This window comes from Lissotriton vulgaris, chromosome 2_1 (assembly GCF_964263255.1).
Source record: "Lissotriton vulgaris chromosome 2_1, aLisVul1.2, whole genome shotgun sequence".
In the NCBI taxonomy this organism is placed as follows: Eukaryota; Metazoa; Chordata; class Amphibia; order Caudata; family Salamandridae; genus Lissotriton; species Lissotriton vulgaris.
Genome location: NC_141687.1, coordinates 1,311,266,346 through 1,311,286,013, shown reverse-complemented (window position 1 = coordinate 1,311,286,013; position 19,668 = coordinate 1,311,266,346). Strand labels below are relative to the sequence as shown.

At 43.0% G+C, this 19,668-nt stretch overlaps 1 protein-coding gene across 1 annotated transcript in view; it reads left to right on the top strand.

Annotated features, from left to right (window-relative positions):
- Positions 1 to 19,668, top strand: part of SEMA5B (semaphorin 5B) — an 848,743-nt gene that overhangs the window by 343,448 nt on the left and 485,627 nt on the right. Inside the window, exon 4 of the mRNA XM_086957072.1 lies at positions 18,848 to 18,947. Coding sequence (XP_086813198.1) covers positions 18,848 to 18,947 — 100 coding nt within the window. The remainder of the gene's footprint in view (positions 1 to 18,847; positions 18,948 to 19,668) is intronic.

Here is a 19,668-nt window from a genome sequence, read left to right as displayed (position 1 = left end):
CTTGTGCTTTAGCTTTAAACATCTTAAGCTAAAGCGTGGGTGCCATGGAGGTGTCCTATTCTTCATATGTCCCACATGGGACCTGTTTGTATATATCCATTGTGGTGTCAACAGTGTAAATAAAACTTTATAAATAAATAAATAAAATAAATACAATGTGTTCACTCCAATGACTGCCCCCCTCTGCCCAAATCGAAGTGTCTTCCAAAAGCCCCATAAAGAGGTTGGCAAACGAAGGAATTTTGAACCCATCGCTATGACTTGTCTCTGTCTATAGCATGTTATTAAAAAGAAACACGTTATTATGGAGGATCAGGTCCATCATTGTTAATAACATCTCAGTGTGTTTCCATAATAGTGCTGGTCTTCTTTCTAGCTGATGTTTAATTACGCTGTATCCTAGATCTGGTTGGATGCTGGTGTACAATGCCACCACATCCAAAGTTACCAGAAACATGTCCCTCCCCATAGTTATCAATGCCCTTGAATTCTGGGGAGGAGTTACCAGGTGATTGCCCAACATCACAAAGGGGCTACAAGCCCCTTTGTGATGTTGGGCAACACAGAACAGCTTACCTCTTTAAAACGTTAGAAGAAACTTATTAGGACACCAGTAGAAGCATTTTCAGAACTACATTCTGCTGTTTATGTACAATTGAGTTTGCTGCGTTTCCTTTTGGAAGAAACTAGCACAACCCTGTTAATTGAGTAATTCACAGAATGTTGGATGTTTTGCATTGTTCGGTAATTTTGTCACCACAACGTTATCATGGTATTACTGTACATTTAGAAATAAATGTGCAAGCATTCTGTCTGTCTTTTTTCTGCAATTATTGGTGTAAAATTAGCAGCAGATTTTTGCTTGTGCTCTGGTACTAATACTCATAGAATTACATATTTTTTTCTTAAAGCAAAAAAAATAGAATTGAATGCGCTGTAATCCATTTTTCACACATTTTGCCAGATTTTTTTTTCAGCTTCCCACATACAGTGGTGTAGCTAGACCATGGCGACCCCTGCATTTGCCGCCCGCGGAGTGTGTAAGAGCGGGGGGCGGGTGCTGGCGATTTCCTCATTGGCTGCCACGCGAAGACTGCAGTTAAGAGGGGGGGGAGGCCACCATCCCAAAATTCATGCCACCCAGGGTGAACTGCCCCCCTCCTGCACCACCTACCCCCCTTGCTATGCCATTGCCCATGTATTGTAAATGACCTCCAAAGTAATGTCCGTGAATGGCAAAATACACGAAAGTTTAGTGAATGACTATTATAAATGTTTCGTAATTGTGGTCTATCTGACTACTGTAAGCTTTTCCGTTTTAGGTCCAGCTAGCAGCTGTCTGGGTGACTTTTTTTTAGTAATTTCTTTATGTATGTGTGATATTTGTCTTTTGCTCCATTCAGAGGTATATTACTCTCTTACCTCATGCTATTAGATGGTGATGGGTCATTCTGTCTTCCAGCAAGTGTTTCCATTAGAATGTACAGGGAATATTCTGCATCTGAAAAATAAATGCACTAAGCTGGTTTTCACATTCAGTTATTTATCTCCTACATGGATTCTGGCGCAACGAAGCTTGAGGGGGCCCCCCTGCAAAGGTACGCGGAGGGACCCCCTCCGGGCTCAATCAAAAGCTTTCAGGCAGTGTCCTGTGCTGAGGAGGCTCCCTGGAGCTTGGGCCCCCACCTCACCGTGGGGGCTGCGGGGGCCTGTGTTACGCCACTGATCTATTCAGAAAGCTAATTTTCCCCACCATTGGCAATGCCATTAAGAAAGGCTTTAATGTGATAAACAGCATGTGTGCATACAATGAATGCAAACAGTATTTGTGAACGGCCATGTTTACAATATTAGTAAATTAATGCAAGACCTTTTGGCCTTGCCAATGCTTGCTGTTTGGGGGGCATTTCCAGTATGTGAGTGATCAAACGCTGTTTGATCATTGTGTCTGTCAATGGAAAGTTTATCAATTTATCAGTGACCTATCAGAACATGGCTCTGGTCTTCTCCAGCGAATCACAAAAGACCCTCTTTTAATCCTCCAATACAAGACACGCATATCTCTGCATTCTTCTGGAGTATTTTTAGGACCACATTCTGCATTTCATTTTGCAAAATTAGTTTGTTTTCTTTATATCAAGTAGCTCGTGATGAAATGGGGAGTCGACACACTTTCCCGACCCATTGTAAGATAAACCAGTGCCTGGATCTTTGCAATATTCTTTCCCTTTCTGAAGCCTCCCTCCCGCCCCTCCCCGCCCCCCCTTTGAACTTTGTGCACATGGGTTCTCGTTGCTTATCTGAGGCGATGTTCTCACGCACAGTACATTTTGTACTACTTTTCCTTAACATTGGATTTTTATAAATCCAAATCTCAACAAGCCTGTACACAATTATCAAGACCAACACTGTTGGCTTTTCCTTAATCTGATTAAAGGGAGGTCGTTAAAAATGTCAGCTTTGAATTTGGAAACAAACGGGCCATTTATTGGAAAGAGGCCAGATGAAATATTTTTACTTAGCACAGACCATAGCGCCTGCAAAAATATTGGTGGAGGAGGGCTGAGAGAGTGTGCTTAGACAGGAGGCACAACATGCCCAGGTGTCACGCAGAGCACTTCTTAGCAAGGTGGAAACTTGCAGGCAGTGGGTGGATACATTTTCCGTTATCATAGGATAACAAGCTTTTGCAATGCAATAGGTCTCGCATTTGCAAGAGTTTAAGCTATTGGCATTGTAAATGACAAAGCCTTTTATTGATCTGTTTTTCTAATTAACACATAAATAAAAGGCATTTTCATTTGCAATGCCAATAGCTCAAACTCTTGTAAATGCGAGACCTGTTTAATTTCAAAGAAGCAGCCACCATTGTCTCGGGCTGCTTGGATAGTGAAAGCGTGCATGGCGGGCTGACTGTTACAAGAAAGCATGTTGTGCCTGAAGTAGGAGAAACTCATTAAAGAAAATAGTGCTTTCAGACTAAATAAGACGTACCATGTAACAACAGAAGCAAAAGTGCCAGTCCTCATGGGAGGTAACAAATGAAGACAAGTCGGTACTAAGAATTGACTAACAAGCCTATTAATGAATCAGAAGCCAGCATTTACAAAGGACAATGACACAAGCCAATGGAAAATATATGTGGAGTGGGCGGAGCTTCCACTCCATACTCTAATATCACATGCTTTGTAGAACAGCAAATGCGCTGCCCAGGCTCAACCTAAAAAGAGGACAGTGTGGTGGAATAGACTGTCCCAAGAACCGTTGAGTACTACTGGCTGCTCTCGCTGCTCTCAGCTACAAGTTTATGGGCTGTACTCTGCTCTCAGTGCCATCACAGTAAATTGCAAATTCCAGGGGCACGAATTCTTAAAAACCTGCCTGTAGCTGGAATGAAAAAAATCGAAACCCCCTATTTTGTGTATTGTTTGAATTTTGATCCTGACTCTACTGAACAAACTATCGGTTTAGGAAAATTTGAGAGGTGTTACTGCTGCACTGCATAACTCCTCAGTGTAACCTTCTGTCTTTAATAGCAGGCACCAAATGACTTTATACATGCAGATACCAACATTTCCATACTCTCCCTGTAATATACATTTTATGTTTACAGTTATGGACTTTATTAATGGCATTACTGGTTTCTTAAGGTAGAACCTTAATGATGCTCTCACATCTTTAAGACCTAGGCCATGGTATATCCTAGCAAAATGACAATCACCAACTGAAGGCGGGCCCTCCACTCTCCGCCTTAACGAGAGGGAGAAAGAGGAGGAGTGACATGAGAAGAGGTATTTACCCTCAGGCAAGAAGCAAGCTGGGTTAAAACTAAGCTCTCTATCCAGACATCTTTGGTAAAAGGATATCCGGTGCCCCAGGCAAAATCACAGTTTATGCGAGTACGCCCTCTCCCTTAGCCGCCAAGCTTGTTAAGGCCAATTTTTGCCGGTTGACTTTCTTTTATGGTTTATCTTGTGGTGACAGTGTAAGGCCACCACATACTGAGGTGTTAGTGCAGCACAGGGCCTTTACCTGGAAGTAGGCAATATGTAACCCATGCTGGGCAATAAAGAAGGACCTTACTGCCATATTGTGTGGCATTTACTTGCTTCAGCGCCACTTATGGGGAACCAAACAGGTCACATTGCAATCGTATTCAATCCATTTCACTACACCCACATTGGTTACTCTCATGACCGCCTCCTTTGTATTATCTTTATCATTAAAGGAATGCTTGGTGTTTCATGGGACAGCAAAAATAAATGAGTGTTGTAAATTCCATATGCTTGCATTTCTTCTACTGAACACGTATTTTGGCAATGGGTAGCCACTGTTCCCAAACAAGCAAAAAAACAGTAAAATCACTATACTCATCGTTCATCCGCTCAAACAAGTACACAAAGCATAAAGTGCTCCAATAACACAACTAGCCAGTGGTCCACCATTAAACCACTGGAGATTTCACGACAAAACAAACATTACACTATGTGCGCACAATAAACACCCACAGCACTTGAAAGGCCACACCAATGAGATATGAGCACCATACAAGAGATAGTAACGTAACACAATGTCAAGTAGCTATTCAGAAACATTACACATACAGTCTATGGAAGGATACTGACCATGCATCTAAATGAGTCTGTCCCCCTTTCCTAAACTTTGGGATGTCTGAATGATTTCTGTCAAGACCTACAACATTCAGATTGAAGGCTAGGCATCACCTTCCTTCTACTTGCTCTCACATCCCTTCCTTTGGGCAAAAAGAAATGCAATGGATGGAAATTCTTCAGTTATCCCTGACTGGTCAGAAGCATTGCATTTCTGTGTCTTGAGCTTTTCCGAGCCATTACAGAATGCAATCACCCATATGCAAATCAGTCTTGGTCCTGTCCTTAAAATAGGAATCGAGCCTCAAATGCCAGTGCACATCTCACCTGTTCATGAACACAACCATTTTGGGCATCGTAAGTGAGTATAATCTTTCAACTCGGTAGATTAGGAGCCGGGTCCTTTAGAGGTGACAGTTTCTGGTGTTGGGTGTATATAGGTTGACTGGCAGTGCAGCAGAATTTTTGTTCTCCGTCCAGACACGACGAGATGCATCAAGCATATTGTGTCACTTCAGAAAAAAGTATGACTTAGTAATATCTAGGTACTTTTTGTATTGGAAGTTCACCATCTGAAATAAAATCCTGGTACAAGATGCAGGTACTGACCAATTGTATATTTTTCAAACATCCCCACTCCCCCCTCCAGAGAACAACTAAACCCCTCTTTGAATTAGGGAGAACACCTCACACAGGCAGTGTTCACAGTCCATCGTCCACCTCGTGGCTCTGACGTCCACCTCGTGGCTCTGACGTCCACCTCGTGGCTCTGACGTCTACCTCGTGGCTCTGACGTCCACCTCGTGGCTCTGACGTCCACCTCGTGGCTCTGACGTCCACCTCGTGGCCCTGACGTCCACCTCGTGGCCCTGCCTCTGACGTCCCCCTCCTGGCTCTGACGTCCCCCTCCTGCCTCTGACGTCCCCCTCCTGCCTCTGACGTCCCCCTCCTGCCTCTGACGTCCCCCTCCTGCCTCTGACGTCCCCCTCCTGCCTCTGACGTCCCCCTCCTACCTCTGACGTCCCCCTCCTGCCTCTGACGTCTCCCTCATGCCTCTGACGAAGGAGAATTGCAATGCTTTTGACCTTCCCATTCAGACCAGGGTCTTATCTTCTGTAGTTTCTGCTGAGGTCGGTGGACAGAGGTCTGGAAGCTGCCCCACTTTAGCTGTGGTGACATATCTGAAACAGTAGGGGGCTTATTGGGCAACTGCACAAGCACCTCTTTTACTCTATTTTCCTTGGTCCAGTAACAGTTAACATGGCTTCTGCTCGTCTCCTCTCCAGTTCTGGTACCACTGGGGCTTCTTTCCAGTACTCTCTTTTCCTCCAGTGTCGTTGATACTTGCAAGGTGGTTACGTGATCTCCTGTCTAGTTACCTGTTTTGCTTGAGTGAACTCTTGGTGCTGCAGAGCGGGGTCAGCACTCCTATCGGGTAGCCTTCTTTAGCTGCAGTGCCTCATCAATATGAAAACATAATTGCTCCATTTTGTCACACCGTCCCACTTAAGCCACCTCCCAAAACCATCCTACCCCTTCTTTCCAATTAGCTATAAGTAGACCTTTCTTTCCTAAATATTGGAGCTTGCTCCCATGTGTAGTTCCTCTTTTGTGAAGAGGCAGCAGTCTGGCTGGTCACCCTCACACCTCCTAGTGAAAACCCTGGGGTCAACATAGGCAGAGAGAGTAATGGGAAAGGCTTAAGAGTTGCATCTACATTGCACAGAACATGTAGCTCAATAAACTGCTTAATTTGTGCTGGTAGTTGCAGGTGGTGGGCACCAGTGCTTATTTTTAGGAACCTATTTTTCATCAACAGACTTTGAGCCAGAGACAGTTAGAGAAAGGCAGGAAAGGGATATAGTAGGAGGAAAAGAAGGCTATAAAATAACAATGACAAAGGGAGAAAAGGAAACATGTATGGTTTAAAACAAATTCGTCAGGTAAGAAGCACGGCGGGGTAAATGCACGTAACTCCTAGTTTCCCATAAGGCCGAGCGGGTGTGAGGACGGGTACGTCCGAAGTGAGATTCCTAGTGAGTTACGTGCGTTTACTTCGCCGTGCTTCTTACCTGACGAGTTTGTTTTAAACCATAAATTCTCGATTGCCAAGCACTATTTGCTTTTTTGATGATTTAAGTTGGTTCCCAATTGGAATGGATTTTGGAGAGTCTCCACATACGGACGAGACGTCATTTACACCGGTCCTGGGCCCTGTCGGGTCGGAATTATCACAGACAGAGCGACCTATTTGTTCTTGTACCCGCCCGGTACAGCCCTGAAGAGTCGCAGGCAGACTGTGCCATACGAGACGAAACACGTGTCGGCTGGTCTTTCTGTGTTTGAACAATAAAAGACACCACATCAACGCTGGATCAATCGTGTTACAGAGCAGATGAGCTCAAGACAGAGAGTACTCAAACACACACGCATACACTCACACACCTACTCACAGACTCATGCACCCACTCAAACTCATGCACCCACTCACAGACCCAATGAGACACTCACACACCACTCATGCACCCCTCAAAGACCCACTCACTTGCCCAATCACAGAACCACTGAGAAACTCATGCATTCACCACACAGACCCACTCAGTGACTCATGCACTCACTCACAGACCCAATTAGAAACTTGCACACCCAGTTACAGACCCACTGAGACCCACACACCCACAAACAAACCCACTTAGACTCACAGACCCACTCACCCATCCACTCTGACTCATCCATTCACTCACAGACCAACTCAGACACTCTTTTACTTACTTATAGACTGACTCATACACTTATAGAAACACTCGAAAACCCACTCACACTCTCACACCCCAATGAGATACTCACTCATACACTAATGCACCCATTGCAACACCCACTGAGACTCATGCACCCACTCACAGACCCACTCAGACATGCAAACACCCACTTACAAGCCCATTCAGACACCATGCACCCACTTAATCACACTCATACCCCCACTCACTCACCCAGCGAGACACTTATGCAGCCACTCCCAGGCCCACTCAGTTACTCACACAGCTATTGAGACATTCATGCACTAACTCACACACCCACTCACACATCCAGAAAGACACTCGTGCACTCACTCACACACTCACTCTCAATGATTACAAGTTACAGTTAGGAAATAAAATTTAAAAAACCTTAGAAACTCACTTAAAAAGAACAAAGGTTACAGGGACGTTATAGTTGGGCAATAAATTAAAAACCAAAACCTTAGAAATTCACTGAAAAAAACAAAGGTTAAAGAGTTGTTGTACGGGGACTTTATAGTAAGGCTTAGATTTCACTTGTACAAAACCAGTGAAATTCAGCAGGTATAGTTACCTGAGCTAACTATAACTTACGTCCCTGCAATGCACTGCTTCTTATCTCACATATTACGTCACTTATGTCATGGTCAGTGGCATCACTCATGACATCTCAAATGGCATCACTGATTACCTCATTCGCAGAACCACTCACATACCCACTCAGACCCTTGTGCAATCACACACTGGCTCACACACACATGAAGGCACTCGCAAACCCACTCACACCCTCTCACAGACACTCACACACCCAGTGAGACACTTATACAGCCACTCCCAGGCCCACTAAGTCAATCACACACCCATTGAGACTCTAATGCACTCACTCACACACTCAACCTCAAAGGTTACGGTTAGGAAATAAAATTAAAACTTCATTCATACTCTCTCTGACACAATTACAGACCTACTCAGAGACTCATGCACCTACTCACAGACCCTCTCAGAGACTCTCACTTCCACTGACAGACCCACTCAGACACTCAAATACCAACTTATACTGATACTCTCACACCCACTTACAAACCTACACAGACACTCATACACCCTCTGAGACATTCATACGCTCACTCACACACTCAGTGCCACAAGTTAGTGGTTACAGTTAGGAAATACAATTTAAAAAAACTTACCACTTCACTTAAAAAAACCAAAGGGTACAGGGACAATATAGTTATCAAAAAGAATTTTAAAATAACATAGACATTCACTGAAAAAAATTGAAGTTTACAGGGACGTTATAGTTAGGAAATAGAATTTTTTTTTAAACTTAGAAATTTACTGAACAACACAAAGGTTACAGAGGCATTATAGTTAGGCTTAGATTTCACTCATACAAAACCAGCAATGGATTGCTTATAACCTCACATATTACTTCACTTATTACATGGTCAGAGAAGAGGAAGCTCTACTGAAATCTTCTGTGTGTGTGTGTGTGTGTGTGTGGACCTCCTGTTGAAATCTGTTCCAATCACTGAGCCATATCTCTTAAAGGTAAAAAGCAGGTATGATCGTTTTCTGCTATCCAGATTCAGGCTAGAACTCTTCCACTTTTTACTAGCATTCCCTCTGGGGCTATTAGGGACCAAACACTTAAGTCCTGTGGCTGTGACAATTTGTCTCCACAGAACACCTTGCATTTTATAACGTTCTGCAAGTTTTATGAGATCCCTAGGAAGATGTATATTATTCCATTGCTAAAAAGAATTACTTTCTCCCAAGTATGACTGGCCATTTTGTACCTACAAAGCCTTTCAAAAGAAGTTGTTTTCAAAGTGGTCTGTTTTATAAAGCTGGCATGAGATTGAGGAAAACTTGTGATTGTGTTTTTAACTTTGTATTTTTTTCTCTTGTGTATGCTTGGTATACTCCGTACTGATTTGTGTTTCTGTATTGCTTACTTTCTGCTATCTTACTTTTTATGGTTTTTATTCAAAAACCAAATAAATCTTATATTAAAGTTGACAACATTGATGATATCATCCAGTGATTGTATGTTCTAAGAGTTTGATTGTTAGACATATATACTAAGTTAAATTAGTATACTAGGTGTACTACTAATGCGTGATACAACTTCTAACACATATTATGTTACTGGGTGTATCAGTGTGTGAGTGAGTGGCTGTATGAGTGTGTCAGCGAGTGTATGAGTGGTTATTTGGGTGTATAAGTGAGAGTGTGAGTAGCTTGTATAGATCAGTTAGTGGCTGTGGTGGAGGCTGTATGGGTGAGTGAGTGGGTATGTGAGTGGCTGTATATGTGAATAACTGGGGTTATGAGTAGCTGTATGGGTGAGTGTTTGGCTGTGCGAGTGGCTGTATAGGTGAGTGACTGGTTTTATGAGTAGCTGTATGGGTGATTTAGTGGTTGTGTAAGTACTTGTATGGGTATGTGAGTGTTTGTGTGGGTGTGTGAGTGGGTGTATGAGAGGTTGTATAGGGATATGAGTGGTTCTGTGGATGATGTTGCATTGATGTCATCAGTGATGTGATGAGTGATGTCACTGACCATGTCATGAGTGGTGTAATATGTGAGGTCATAAGCAGTGCATTGCTTGGCAGACGTTATAGTTAGCTCAACTAACTATAACTGCTGAATTTCACTGGGTTTGTATGAGTGAAATCCAAACCTGACTATAATGTCACTGTAACCATTGTTTTTTTTCAGTGAATTTCTAAAGATTTTTTAATACTATTTTCTGACTATAATGCCACTGTAACATTTGTTTTTTCTGATAATTTCAAAGGTTATTTGTAATGTTAATTGCTATCTACAATGTCCCTGTAACCTTTGGGTTTTTTTGTGTGAATGTTTATGGCCTTTTAATGTTTAATTTCCGAACTGTGACATTCCTGTAATCTTTGTTTTTTAGTGACTTTCTTAGGTTTAAAAAAAAGTTCTTTCCCAGCTGTAACCTGTATCCTTTGAGAGTGAGTGTCTCAGTGGGTTGGCGAGTAGGCGTATGAGTCACTGAGTGGATCTGTGACTGTGTGCATGAGTGTATCAGTGTGTCTCTGAGTGGGTGCATGGGTCTCTGAGTGGGTCTGTCACTAGGTGCGGGTGTTTAAGTCTCTGAGTAGGTTTGTGAGTGGGTATGTGACTGAATGGGTGTGTGAGATGGTGCATGAGTCTCTAAGAGTGTTTGTGAGTGGGAGGGTGAGTCCGAGTGTGTCAGTGTGTGCTTGTGTGTTTTAGTGGGTCTGTGAGTGGGTCTGTGAGTGGGTCTGTGAGTGTTTCTGTGAGTGGGTCTGTGAGTGTCAAAGCGGACTGTGAGTATGTGTGTGTATGTACATCTGAGTGAGTCTTGTGGGTGCATGAGTATCTGAGTGGGTCTGTGAGTGAGTGCATGAATATCTGAGTGGATTTTTGAATGGGTGTATGAGTATCTGAGGGTGTCTCGGAGTTGGTGCATGATTCTCTGAGTGGATCTGTGAGTGGATGTTAGTGTGAACAGATCTCTGAATCAGTACATTAGTGTCTGACTATCTGAAATTATATATTTTTTTGATTTGATTTATATATTTTTTATTTTGACGGTGTTTGCGAATTCATTGTGAAGTTACATGGGGGGGCGGTGCTGACTGTTGCGATGCATTCACAAAAATCGCACATGGAAAAAAACAAATTTCCGACATGATTTACACACAAACACCCCTATATGCCACCCATGGGTCAATGTTCCTCTACCCGGACCCCTTATACCACTTCATTTTTACTCTCTCTCTCAGAGACCGGGTACAATTACTTAAAATGGCAGCCGTAACTTTCTGCTCAAGTTGCGTTCAGCTGATCACGGTATTCCTATTGGCGCGTGAATTTGCGAACCGTCGCAAATTAGTTGCAACCCTAGATATACAAATTAGGATTTTCTTATTATCTCAAACAAGTGAATGGATGTACACCAAATAACGAAAAGGGCGCTTTCTGGACCTAAAGCTATCTGTCTGCCAAATTTGGTGTGATTCCTTCCAGCAGTTCGGGCTGTAGTCAAGTCTAAAATCTCTTTGGGAATTAACATGGGAAACACAGTTTTTTTTACCTACCTTTTTCCCTGCCCCCACTTGCGGATCACCCTGAAACTTTCCGTGCACAACAAGACCCACGTTGACACTTTGTTTGGAAAAGTTGGTAAAGATTCGTCAACTGGTGCCAAAGATCTAGGCAAGTCAAAAAACACTTCTCCTATGGAAATTAGGTCCTAACTATAAGTACCTACTTGCGAACGCCAGTAGGTGTATATGTATGTATGTATGTGTATATATATATATTTATATATATATATATATATATATATATATATATATATATATATATAGTCACAGTGCATAGATGTGGATTTAAAAATAGTAAATATTACCTACTGGCGATAGCCAGTAGGTATATATAGTTAGGATTTTTTTCCTATGGGATTTTTGAAAATTCTATGTTGAATAACTTTGGCTTATGAGGACAGAATTGGCTGAAATGTTCAGGAAAATGGAACATTTTGTTTCTGAGCAGCCCCTGAAAATTTGGGGGGGTTTCGTCAAGGGGGGGCCGAGAAAAAAGGGGGGTCCCAAAACGTGTTTTTCCTATGCAATTTTCCATAGGGCGGTTGGCCTCACTTTTAGCCTGAACGGCTGAATGGATTTACACCAAACTTGGCAAAATTGTAGGGACTGGTAGCCCGATGTGCCTTTGCTATGTCTCAAGATATAGGCTCCAGTGGTTTTTACGAAAATTAACTTTGAAAAATATATATTGGGCTACATTGGGCTATATATATGTTGGAGCCCAAATGTAGCCCAATGTAGCCCAATGTAGCCCAATGTAGCCCAAAGATGGCCGCCAGAGACAAAAAAAACCAAATGTAGCCCAAATATCACCAGATGTAGCCCAACTATAGCCCAATGACAGATTGTCCCAGAGTGTTCTAAAGAACAACTAGAGTGCTAACAGTCCTACTTATTACAAAGGTATGGCACACCTGAAGCCATCTTGATTGGAATAAAGTGGTAACTCTTAAAACATTTAATTTAAAAAGGAACAAAATGAGGGGGTTCATTTTGCCATAGAAAGTATGATTAGCGAATATATGACGAAATCCCGCATACCATCAGTCCGCAAAAAAAATCCCGCATGTACTATTAGGCCGCAAATTAGATTAACGAAAACTTTTAGAACGAATATGCCTTTAGCATACACTAAACAACTAAACTACCCTAAACCCTAAAACACTACCCCCAGCATGACCCTACACTACACAAACAGTACAACACTACCCTAAACCCTAAAACACTACCCCCAGCATGACCCTACACTACACAAACACTACAACACTACCCTAAACCCTAAAACACTACCCCCAGCATGACCCTACACTACGCAAACACTACAACACTACCCTAAACCCTAAAACACTACCCCCAGCATGACCCTACACTACGCAAACACTACAACACTACCCTAAACCCTAAAACACTACCCCCAGCATGACCCTACACTACGCAAACACTACAACACTACCCAAAACCCTAAAACACTACACCCCAGCATGACCCTACACTACGCAAACACTACAACACTACCCTAAACCCTAAAACACTACCCCCAGCATGACCCTACACTACGCAAACACTACAACACAACCCTAAACCCTAAAACACTACCCCCAGCATGACCCTACACTACGCAAACACTACAACACTAACCTAAATCCTAAAACACTACCCCCAGCATGACCCTACACTACGCAAACACTACAACACTACCCTAAACCCTAAAACACTACACCCCAGCATGACCCTACACTACGCAAACACTACAACACTACCCTAAACCCTAAAACACTACCCCCAGCATGACCCTACACTACGCAAACACTACAACACTACCCTAAACCCTAAAACACTACACCCCAGCATGACCCTACACTACGCAAACACTACAACACTACCCTAAACCCTAAAACACTACCCCCAGCATGACCCTACACTACGCAAACACTACAACACTACCCTAAACCCTAAAACACTACCCCCAGCATGACCCTACACTACGCAAACACTACAACACTACCCAAAACCCTAAAACACTACACCCCAGCATGACCCTACACTACGCAAACACTACAACACTACCCTAAACCCTAAAACACTACCCCCAGCATGACCCTACACTACGCAAACACTACAACACTACCCAAAACCCTAAAACACTACACCCCAGCATGGCCCTACACTACGCAAACACTACAACACTACCCTAAACCCTAAAACACTACCCCCAGCATGACCCTACACTACGCAAACACTACAACACTACCCTAAACCCTAAAACACTACCCCCAGCATGACCCTACACTACGCAAACACTACAACACTACCCTAAACCCTAAAACACTACCCCCAGCATGACCCTACACTACGCAAACACTACAACACTACCCTAAACCCTAAAACACTACCCCCAGCATGACCCTACACTACGCAAACACTACAACACTACCAAAAACCCTAAAACACTACCCTCAGCATGACCCTACACTACGCCAACACTACAACACTACCCAAAACCCTAAAACACTACCCCCAGCATGACCCTACACTACGCAAACACTACAACACTACCCAAAACCCTAAAACACTACCCCCAGCATGACCCTACACTACGCCAACACTACAACACTACCCAAAACCCTAAAACACTACCCCCAGCATGACCCTACACTACGCAAACACTACAACACTACCCAAAACCCTAAAACACTACACCCCAGCATGACCCTACACTACGCAAACACTACAACACTACCCAAAACCCTAAAACACTACCCCCAGCATGACCCTACACTACGCAAACACTACAACACTACCCAAAACCCTAAAACACTACCCCCAGCATGACCCTACACTACGCAAACACTACAACACTACCCTAAACCCTAAAATACTACACCCCAGCATGACCCTACACTACGCAAACACTACAACACTACCCAAAACCCTAAAACACTACCCCCAGCATGACCCTACACTACGCAAACACTACAACACTATCCTAAACCCTAAAACACTACGCCCAGCATGACCCTACACTACGCAAACACTACAACACTACCCTAAATCCTAAAACACTAGCCCCAGCATGACCCTACACTACGCAAACACTACAACACAACCCTAAACCCTAAAACACTACCCCCAGCATGACCCTACACTACGCAAACACTACAACACTACCCTGAACCCTAAAACACTACCCCCAGCATGACCCTACACTACGCAAACACTACAACACAACCCTAAACCCTAAAACACTACCCCAGCATGACCCTACACTAAACAACCACCACAACTCTACACTACACTAACACAACACTACACTACACAACACTACACTACACTACACAATCACTAACCCACGAAAAAATTAACACAAACCCACTTACCTCTCTCGTCATCGTGGTTTTCACAACGCAAATGCATTTACCATACATGCCTTTAAAACGTAATTCTTTGTAAAGGCATGCGCGATAAATGCACATGCGTTTTGAAAAAATGCGGGATAATGGTATGCGAGCTCAATGACCTTGCGGGATAATGGTATGCGGACTGAAAGTCTGCGGGATAAAAAATGCGGGAAAATGGCTGCAAACCATGATTAGCAGCAGACTTCCCTGGTGAGCACTAGCTTTACTACAGTGATCTAATGAGCAACTAGAGTGCTAACATTCAGAATTTATGGCAAATGTGTGACACATCTGAATGCCTTCTTGATAGAACCAAAGTAAACAAGCATTGAAAATGCAATAGATCTCGCCCTCGTTTAAGTTAAAGCCATTCTGTTTGTAATGAGGTGGCTTTTTAGCTTTGCTTTTATTAGTGTTTTTAAAACTTTCATGTAAATAACATGCATATGTATGCATATATGTATATGTATGCATGCATTTATATTTATATAGATATGCAAATTACATATGTTTATATATGTATATTACCTACTGGCGATAGCCAGTGGGTATATATAGTTAGGATTTTTTCTCTATGGGATTTCTGAAAATTCTATGTCTAATAACTTTGGCGTTTGTGGACGGAATTGGCTGAAATTTTCAGGAAAATGGCACATTTTTTTCTGAGCAGCCCCTGAAAATTTGGTGGGGTTTCGTCAAGGGGGGGCTGAGAACAAAGGGGGGTCCCAAAACGTGTTTTTCCCATTCATTTTTCCATAGGGCGGTTGGACTCACTTTTAGCTCGAACGGCTGAATAGATTTACATGAAACTTGGCAAAATTGTAGATATGGTTTGCCCGACGTGCCTTTGCCATGTCTCAATATATGTGCTCCAGTGGATTTTGAGAAATTAACGTTTAAAAAAATATATATATCTGTGACAGCGCTCCGGTTAGCGCCCCGGTTCGCGTACCTGACGCGTAACGGAACTTCGTGAAGCGAATCTGATTGGGTCTCTGGTGTCTGTCAACATTCTAAACAAACCGGAGCGGCCGCCATCTTGTCTCTCGGTACGATCGAGAGACAAGATGTGGTGAAAAACGAAGGGGGAAATGAAGGAAAGGGGGCAAGGTAGACCACTCCTGACCCCCTAGGATTGATGAGGGGGATATTAAAGTGCCCCGCGGGGCAAAAAATGTAGCGATTTTACGCCGTAGAGGTGCGTCCCGGTACGCGAACCGGGCAGCTCACCGGGCAGCTAACCGGACAGCTAACCGGCAGCGTAGCTGTCAACATTGTAAACAGTCCGGAGCGGCCGCCATCTTGTCTCTCGGTAGGTTCGAGAGACAAGATGTGGTGAAAAAAGAAGGGGGAAATGAAGGAAAGGGGGCAAGGTAAACCCCTCCTGACCCCCTAGGATTGATGAGGGGGATATTAAAGTCCCCCGCGATTTTTCGCGGTAGAGGCGCTTCCCGGTACGCGAACCGGGCAGCTAACCGGCAGCATAACGGGAGTCCGCCATCTTGTGTTTTTGGAGCGTTTGGTTCGCGTACCGGGTAGCGTCCCGGTAAGCGTAACAAGGGGAAAACCAAGAGAAACAGTAAAAAAAAAATGAAGGGAATAGATTTCCAGCAAACTTGGCAAAATTGAAGGGACTGTTTGTTTGATGTGCCTTTGCAAGGCCTCAAGATATGTGCACGTGTGGATTTTGTCTAATTAAGGTTAAAAAAAATATATATATCTGTAAGCGTGCTCCGGCACGCTTACGTTACGGGTTTTGTTTGCGCTGCAGAACCGATACGTCACGGTTATGCGACGCGTCATGAGGCATCTCAAGTGGCTACGTGATACGTCACGTAATAAAGAATATATTTTACAGCTATAGATATTAGCTTTTAAAAAACCAATGAAATTCACTGAAAAAACCATAGGTTATAGACCATATATAGTTAGGAATTTGCATTTACAAAACCTTGAAAATTCACTGAAAAAACCATAGGTTAGAGACCATATATAGTTAGCTGGACATTTTATTGACATAAAACCAATGAAATTCCATATATAGTTAGTTGCACTAACTATATATCGCGCACCCGCAATCCACTGCTGATGATGTCACATATTACATCATTCATGACATGGTCAGTGACATCACTGATGACATCACTGATGACATCTCAAATGACATCACTGATGACATCACTGATGACATCTCAAATGACATCAGTGATGACATCATGACACACCAATACCAGTTACTACATACGCACTCACTGATTCCTACGTCTACACCAACATTCACTCATTCACCCATACAATCACTCATACATACAGTCACTCATTATTACAACACTATCATATGCACTCATACACCTATGCAGACACTCACACACTGCCACTCATCCATGGAGTTACTCACACACCTAGTCAGTCCTGTAAAGAATCAATCACACTTCCATTTCCTCATCTATACAGTTAAACACAGAACACCATACTTCAGTGACATCACTGATGACATCACTGATGACATCTCAAATGACATCACTGATGACATCTCAAATGACATCACTGATGACATCATGACACACCAATACCAGTTACTACATACGCACTCACTGATTCCTACGTCTACACACACATTCACTCATTCACCCATACAATCACTCATACATACAGTCACTCATTATTACAACACTATCATATGCACTCATACACCTAGTCAGTCCTGTGAAGAATCAATCACACTTCGATTTCCTCATCTATACAGTTAAACACAGAACACCATACTTTTCACACATATACTAACACATACTTACTCTCTTATACAATCACTGATACAAGTACACATTGATATGCACAGAGTCACACACCTCCCAGCCAGCCACACACACACTCAGTCTTCCATACATCCACTCATTCTTCAATATGTAAAACATATTTAAACTTTACAAAAACACACAGACACTAGATGATGTCATCAGTGATGTCGTTTGAGATGTCATCAGTGATGTCATCAGTGATGTCATTTGAGATGTCATCAGTGATGTCATCAGTGATGTCACTGACCATGTCATGAATGATGTAATATGTGACATCATCAGCAGTGGATTGCGGGTGCGCGATATATAGTTAGTGCAACTAACTATATATGGAATTTCATTGGTTTTATGTCAATAAAATGTCCAGCTAACTATATATGGTCTCTAACCTATGGTTTTTTCAGTGAATTTTCAAGGTTTTGTAAATGCAAATTCCTAACTATATATGGTCTATAACCTATGGTTTTTTCAGTGAATATACTTCTCTATACGCTCTTACCTTTCGATCTTTTGTCTACTATATTAGTGTGCTATGATATTCTTCTACTCAAAATTCCAGAGCACTGTCTGTGCTGTGCTGCTTGGTAGAGGATCTGATGGGAACAGAATGAAAGTAAGGTTCATAAGCCCCTGTAACAGTATAGCATAAGCAGCCACAACCTGAGGGGCAGATAGTAAATGATACCACTACCTTTTGAAAACTGTCACTCAACCTTACCTGCATCCATCCCCATCATAACAGCGATGTCATAGAAAGGGCTGTCAATGGCTTACTCTGTTTGAGGGCTGGACGCCAAAGCAAGGAATGTGCCTAATTTGTTCGCCATCTGAGGGTAAAGGATGCGCAGTAGGCAGGGCGTGCACACATCGCTCCGACAGGTGATCAGAACAGATTACATTCACTGGAGTGCTAGCCCCTGACATGTCTTCCCGTCAGGCCTGCTAAATTCAAGTGTGATGAATGCAATCCAATCCAACAAGTTTGAACTTGACACATCTCTGGGGCTTCTAAGGACAACATTCGACAAATGTGAACCACAATTGAATTTTTAGTCATTGATCCTGAGGTGGGTCTGTATATTCTCTGTAAATTTGTCTGTGCTAATTAGTTTGCCCAAGCGCCCCCCCTGAACGCATGTTCCTTTCCTTCCGCAGAGCTGAAGCCCTGGGTGTCAAACTTCACATTTCCTGGTGTACTTGACTTTTCCCAACTGGCCCTGGATGTCAACCGGAACCAGCTCATCGTGGGCGCACGGTAAGGCTCCCACTGTTGCATTAGTGGCGGGTTGCCGCTTTGAAATGTGTCCCCTGCAGGTAAGCGGTGCTCCTGCCGGTGTTGTTTTTCAGCTGTCTACTCACGGTTATGGAGTTTCATTGTCATAAGATATTCAAGGCCTTGAGCACATTAGCGGCTTCCTTTCCTAGTTAAAAAAGTTCATGACACTGTCTTCAGTCACTGATAGTGGTTGGCCAATCAAATAGCATGTAAGGTGTGTGCATGATCATTCCTTCCTTTCTGTATGTCCTCTTTCTCAATGCATTTCTACTTACTTGGTCTCAGGAAACAGATAAGTGGTGAGGGTGTGGGGTGATATCTGCTGCCCCCTGGAGGTGGTCATCTGTCCTTTTCGTGAAGCAGTGTGACAAAGCCCATGGGCTGGCAGGTAGCCCTCTACACTGCTACAATATAAATAAAACGAGGCCATGAGGGGGAGGAATAACAAGAATCCAGACTGAGCAGCAGACACAATTTTTGTTCAGTTAAATAAGAGATTTAGTAATAAAATATCTTTTAGCAATTATACATGCTGGAATTGGGGTACCCATTACTTCCATCGAAGCTACAATGAAATGTGCAGGTTAGGGAATCTTGCCTATGGCTCAGAAGTTTCTTTTTTGTAGCCGAAGAGTAAGTTTTCTTTGCCAAAGGAAATGATGCCCTTTTGTCCCTTGGCAGAAGCCCATGAAATATTGAC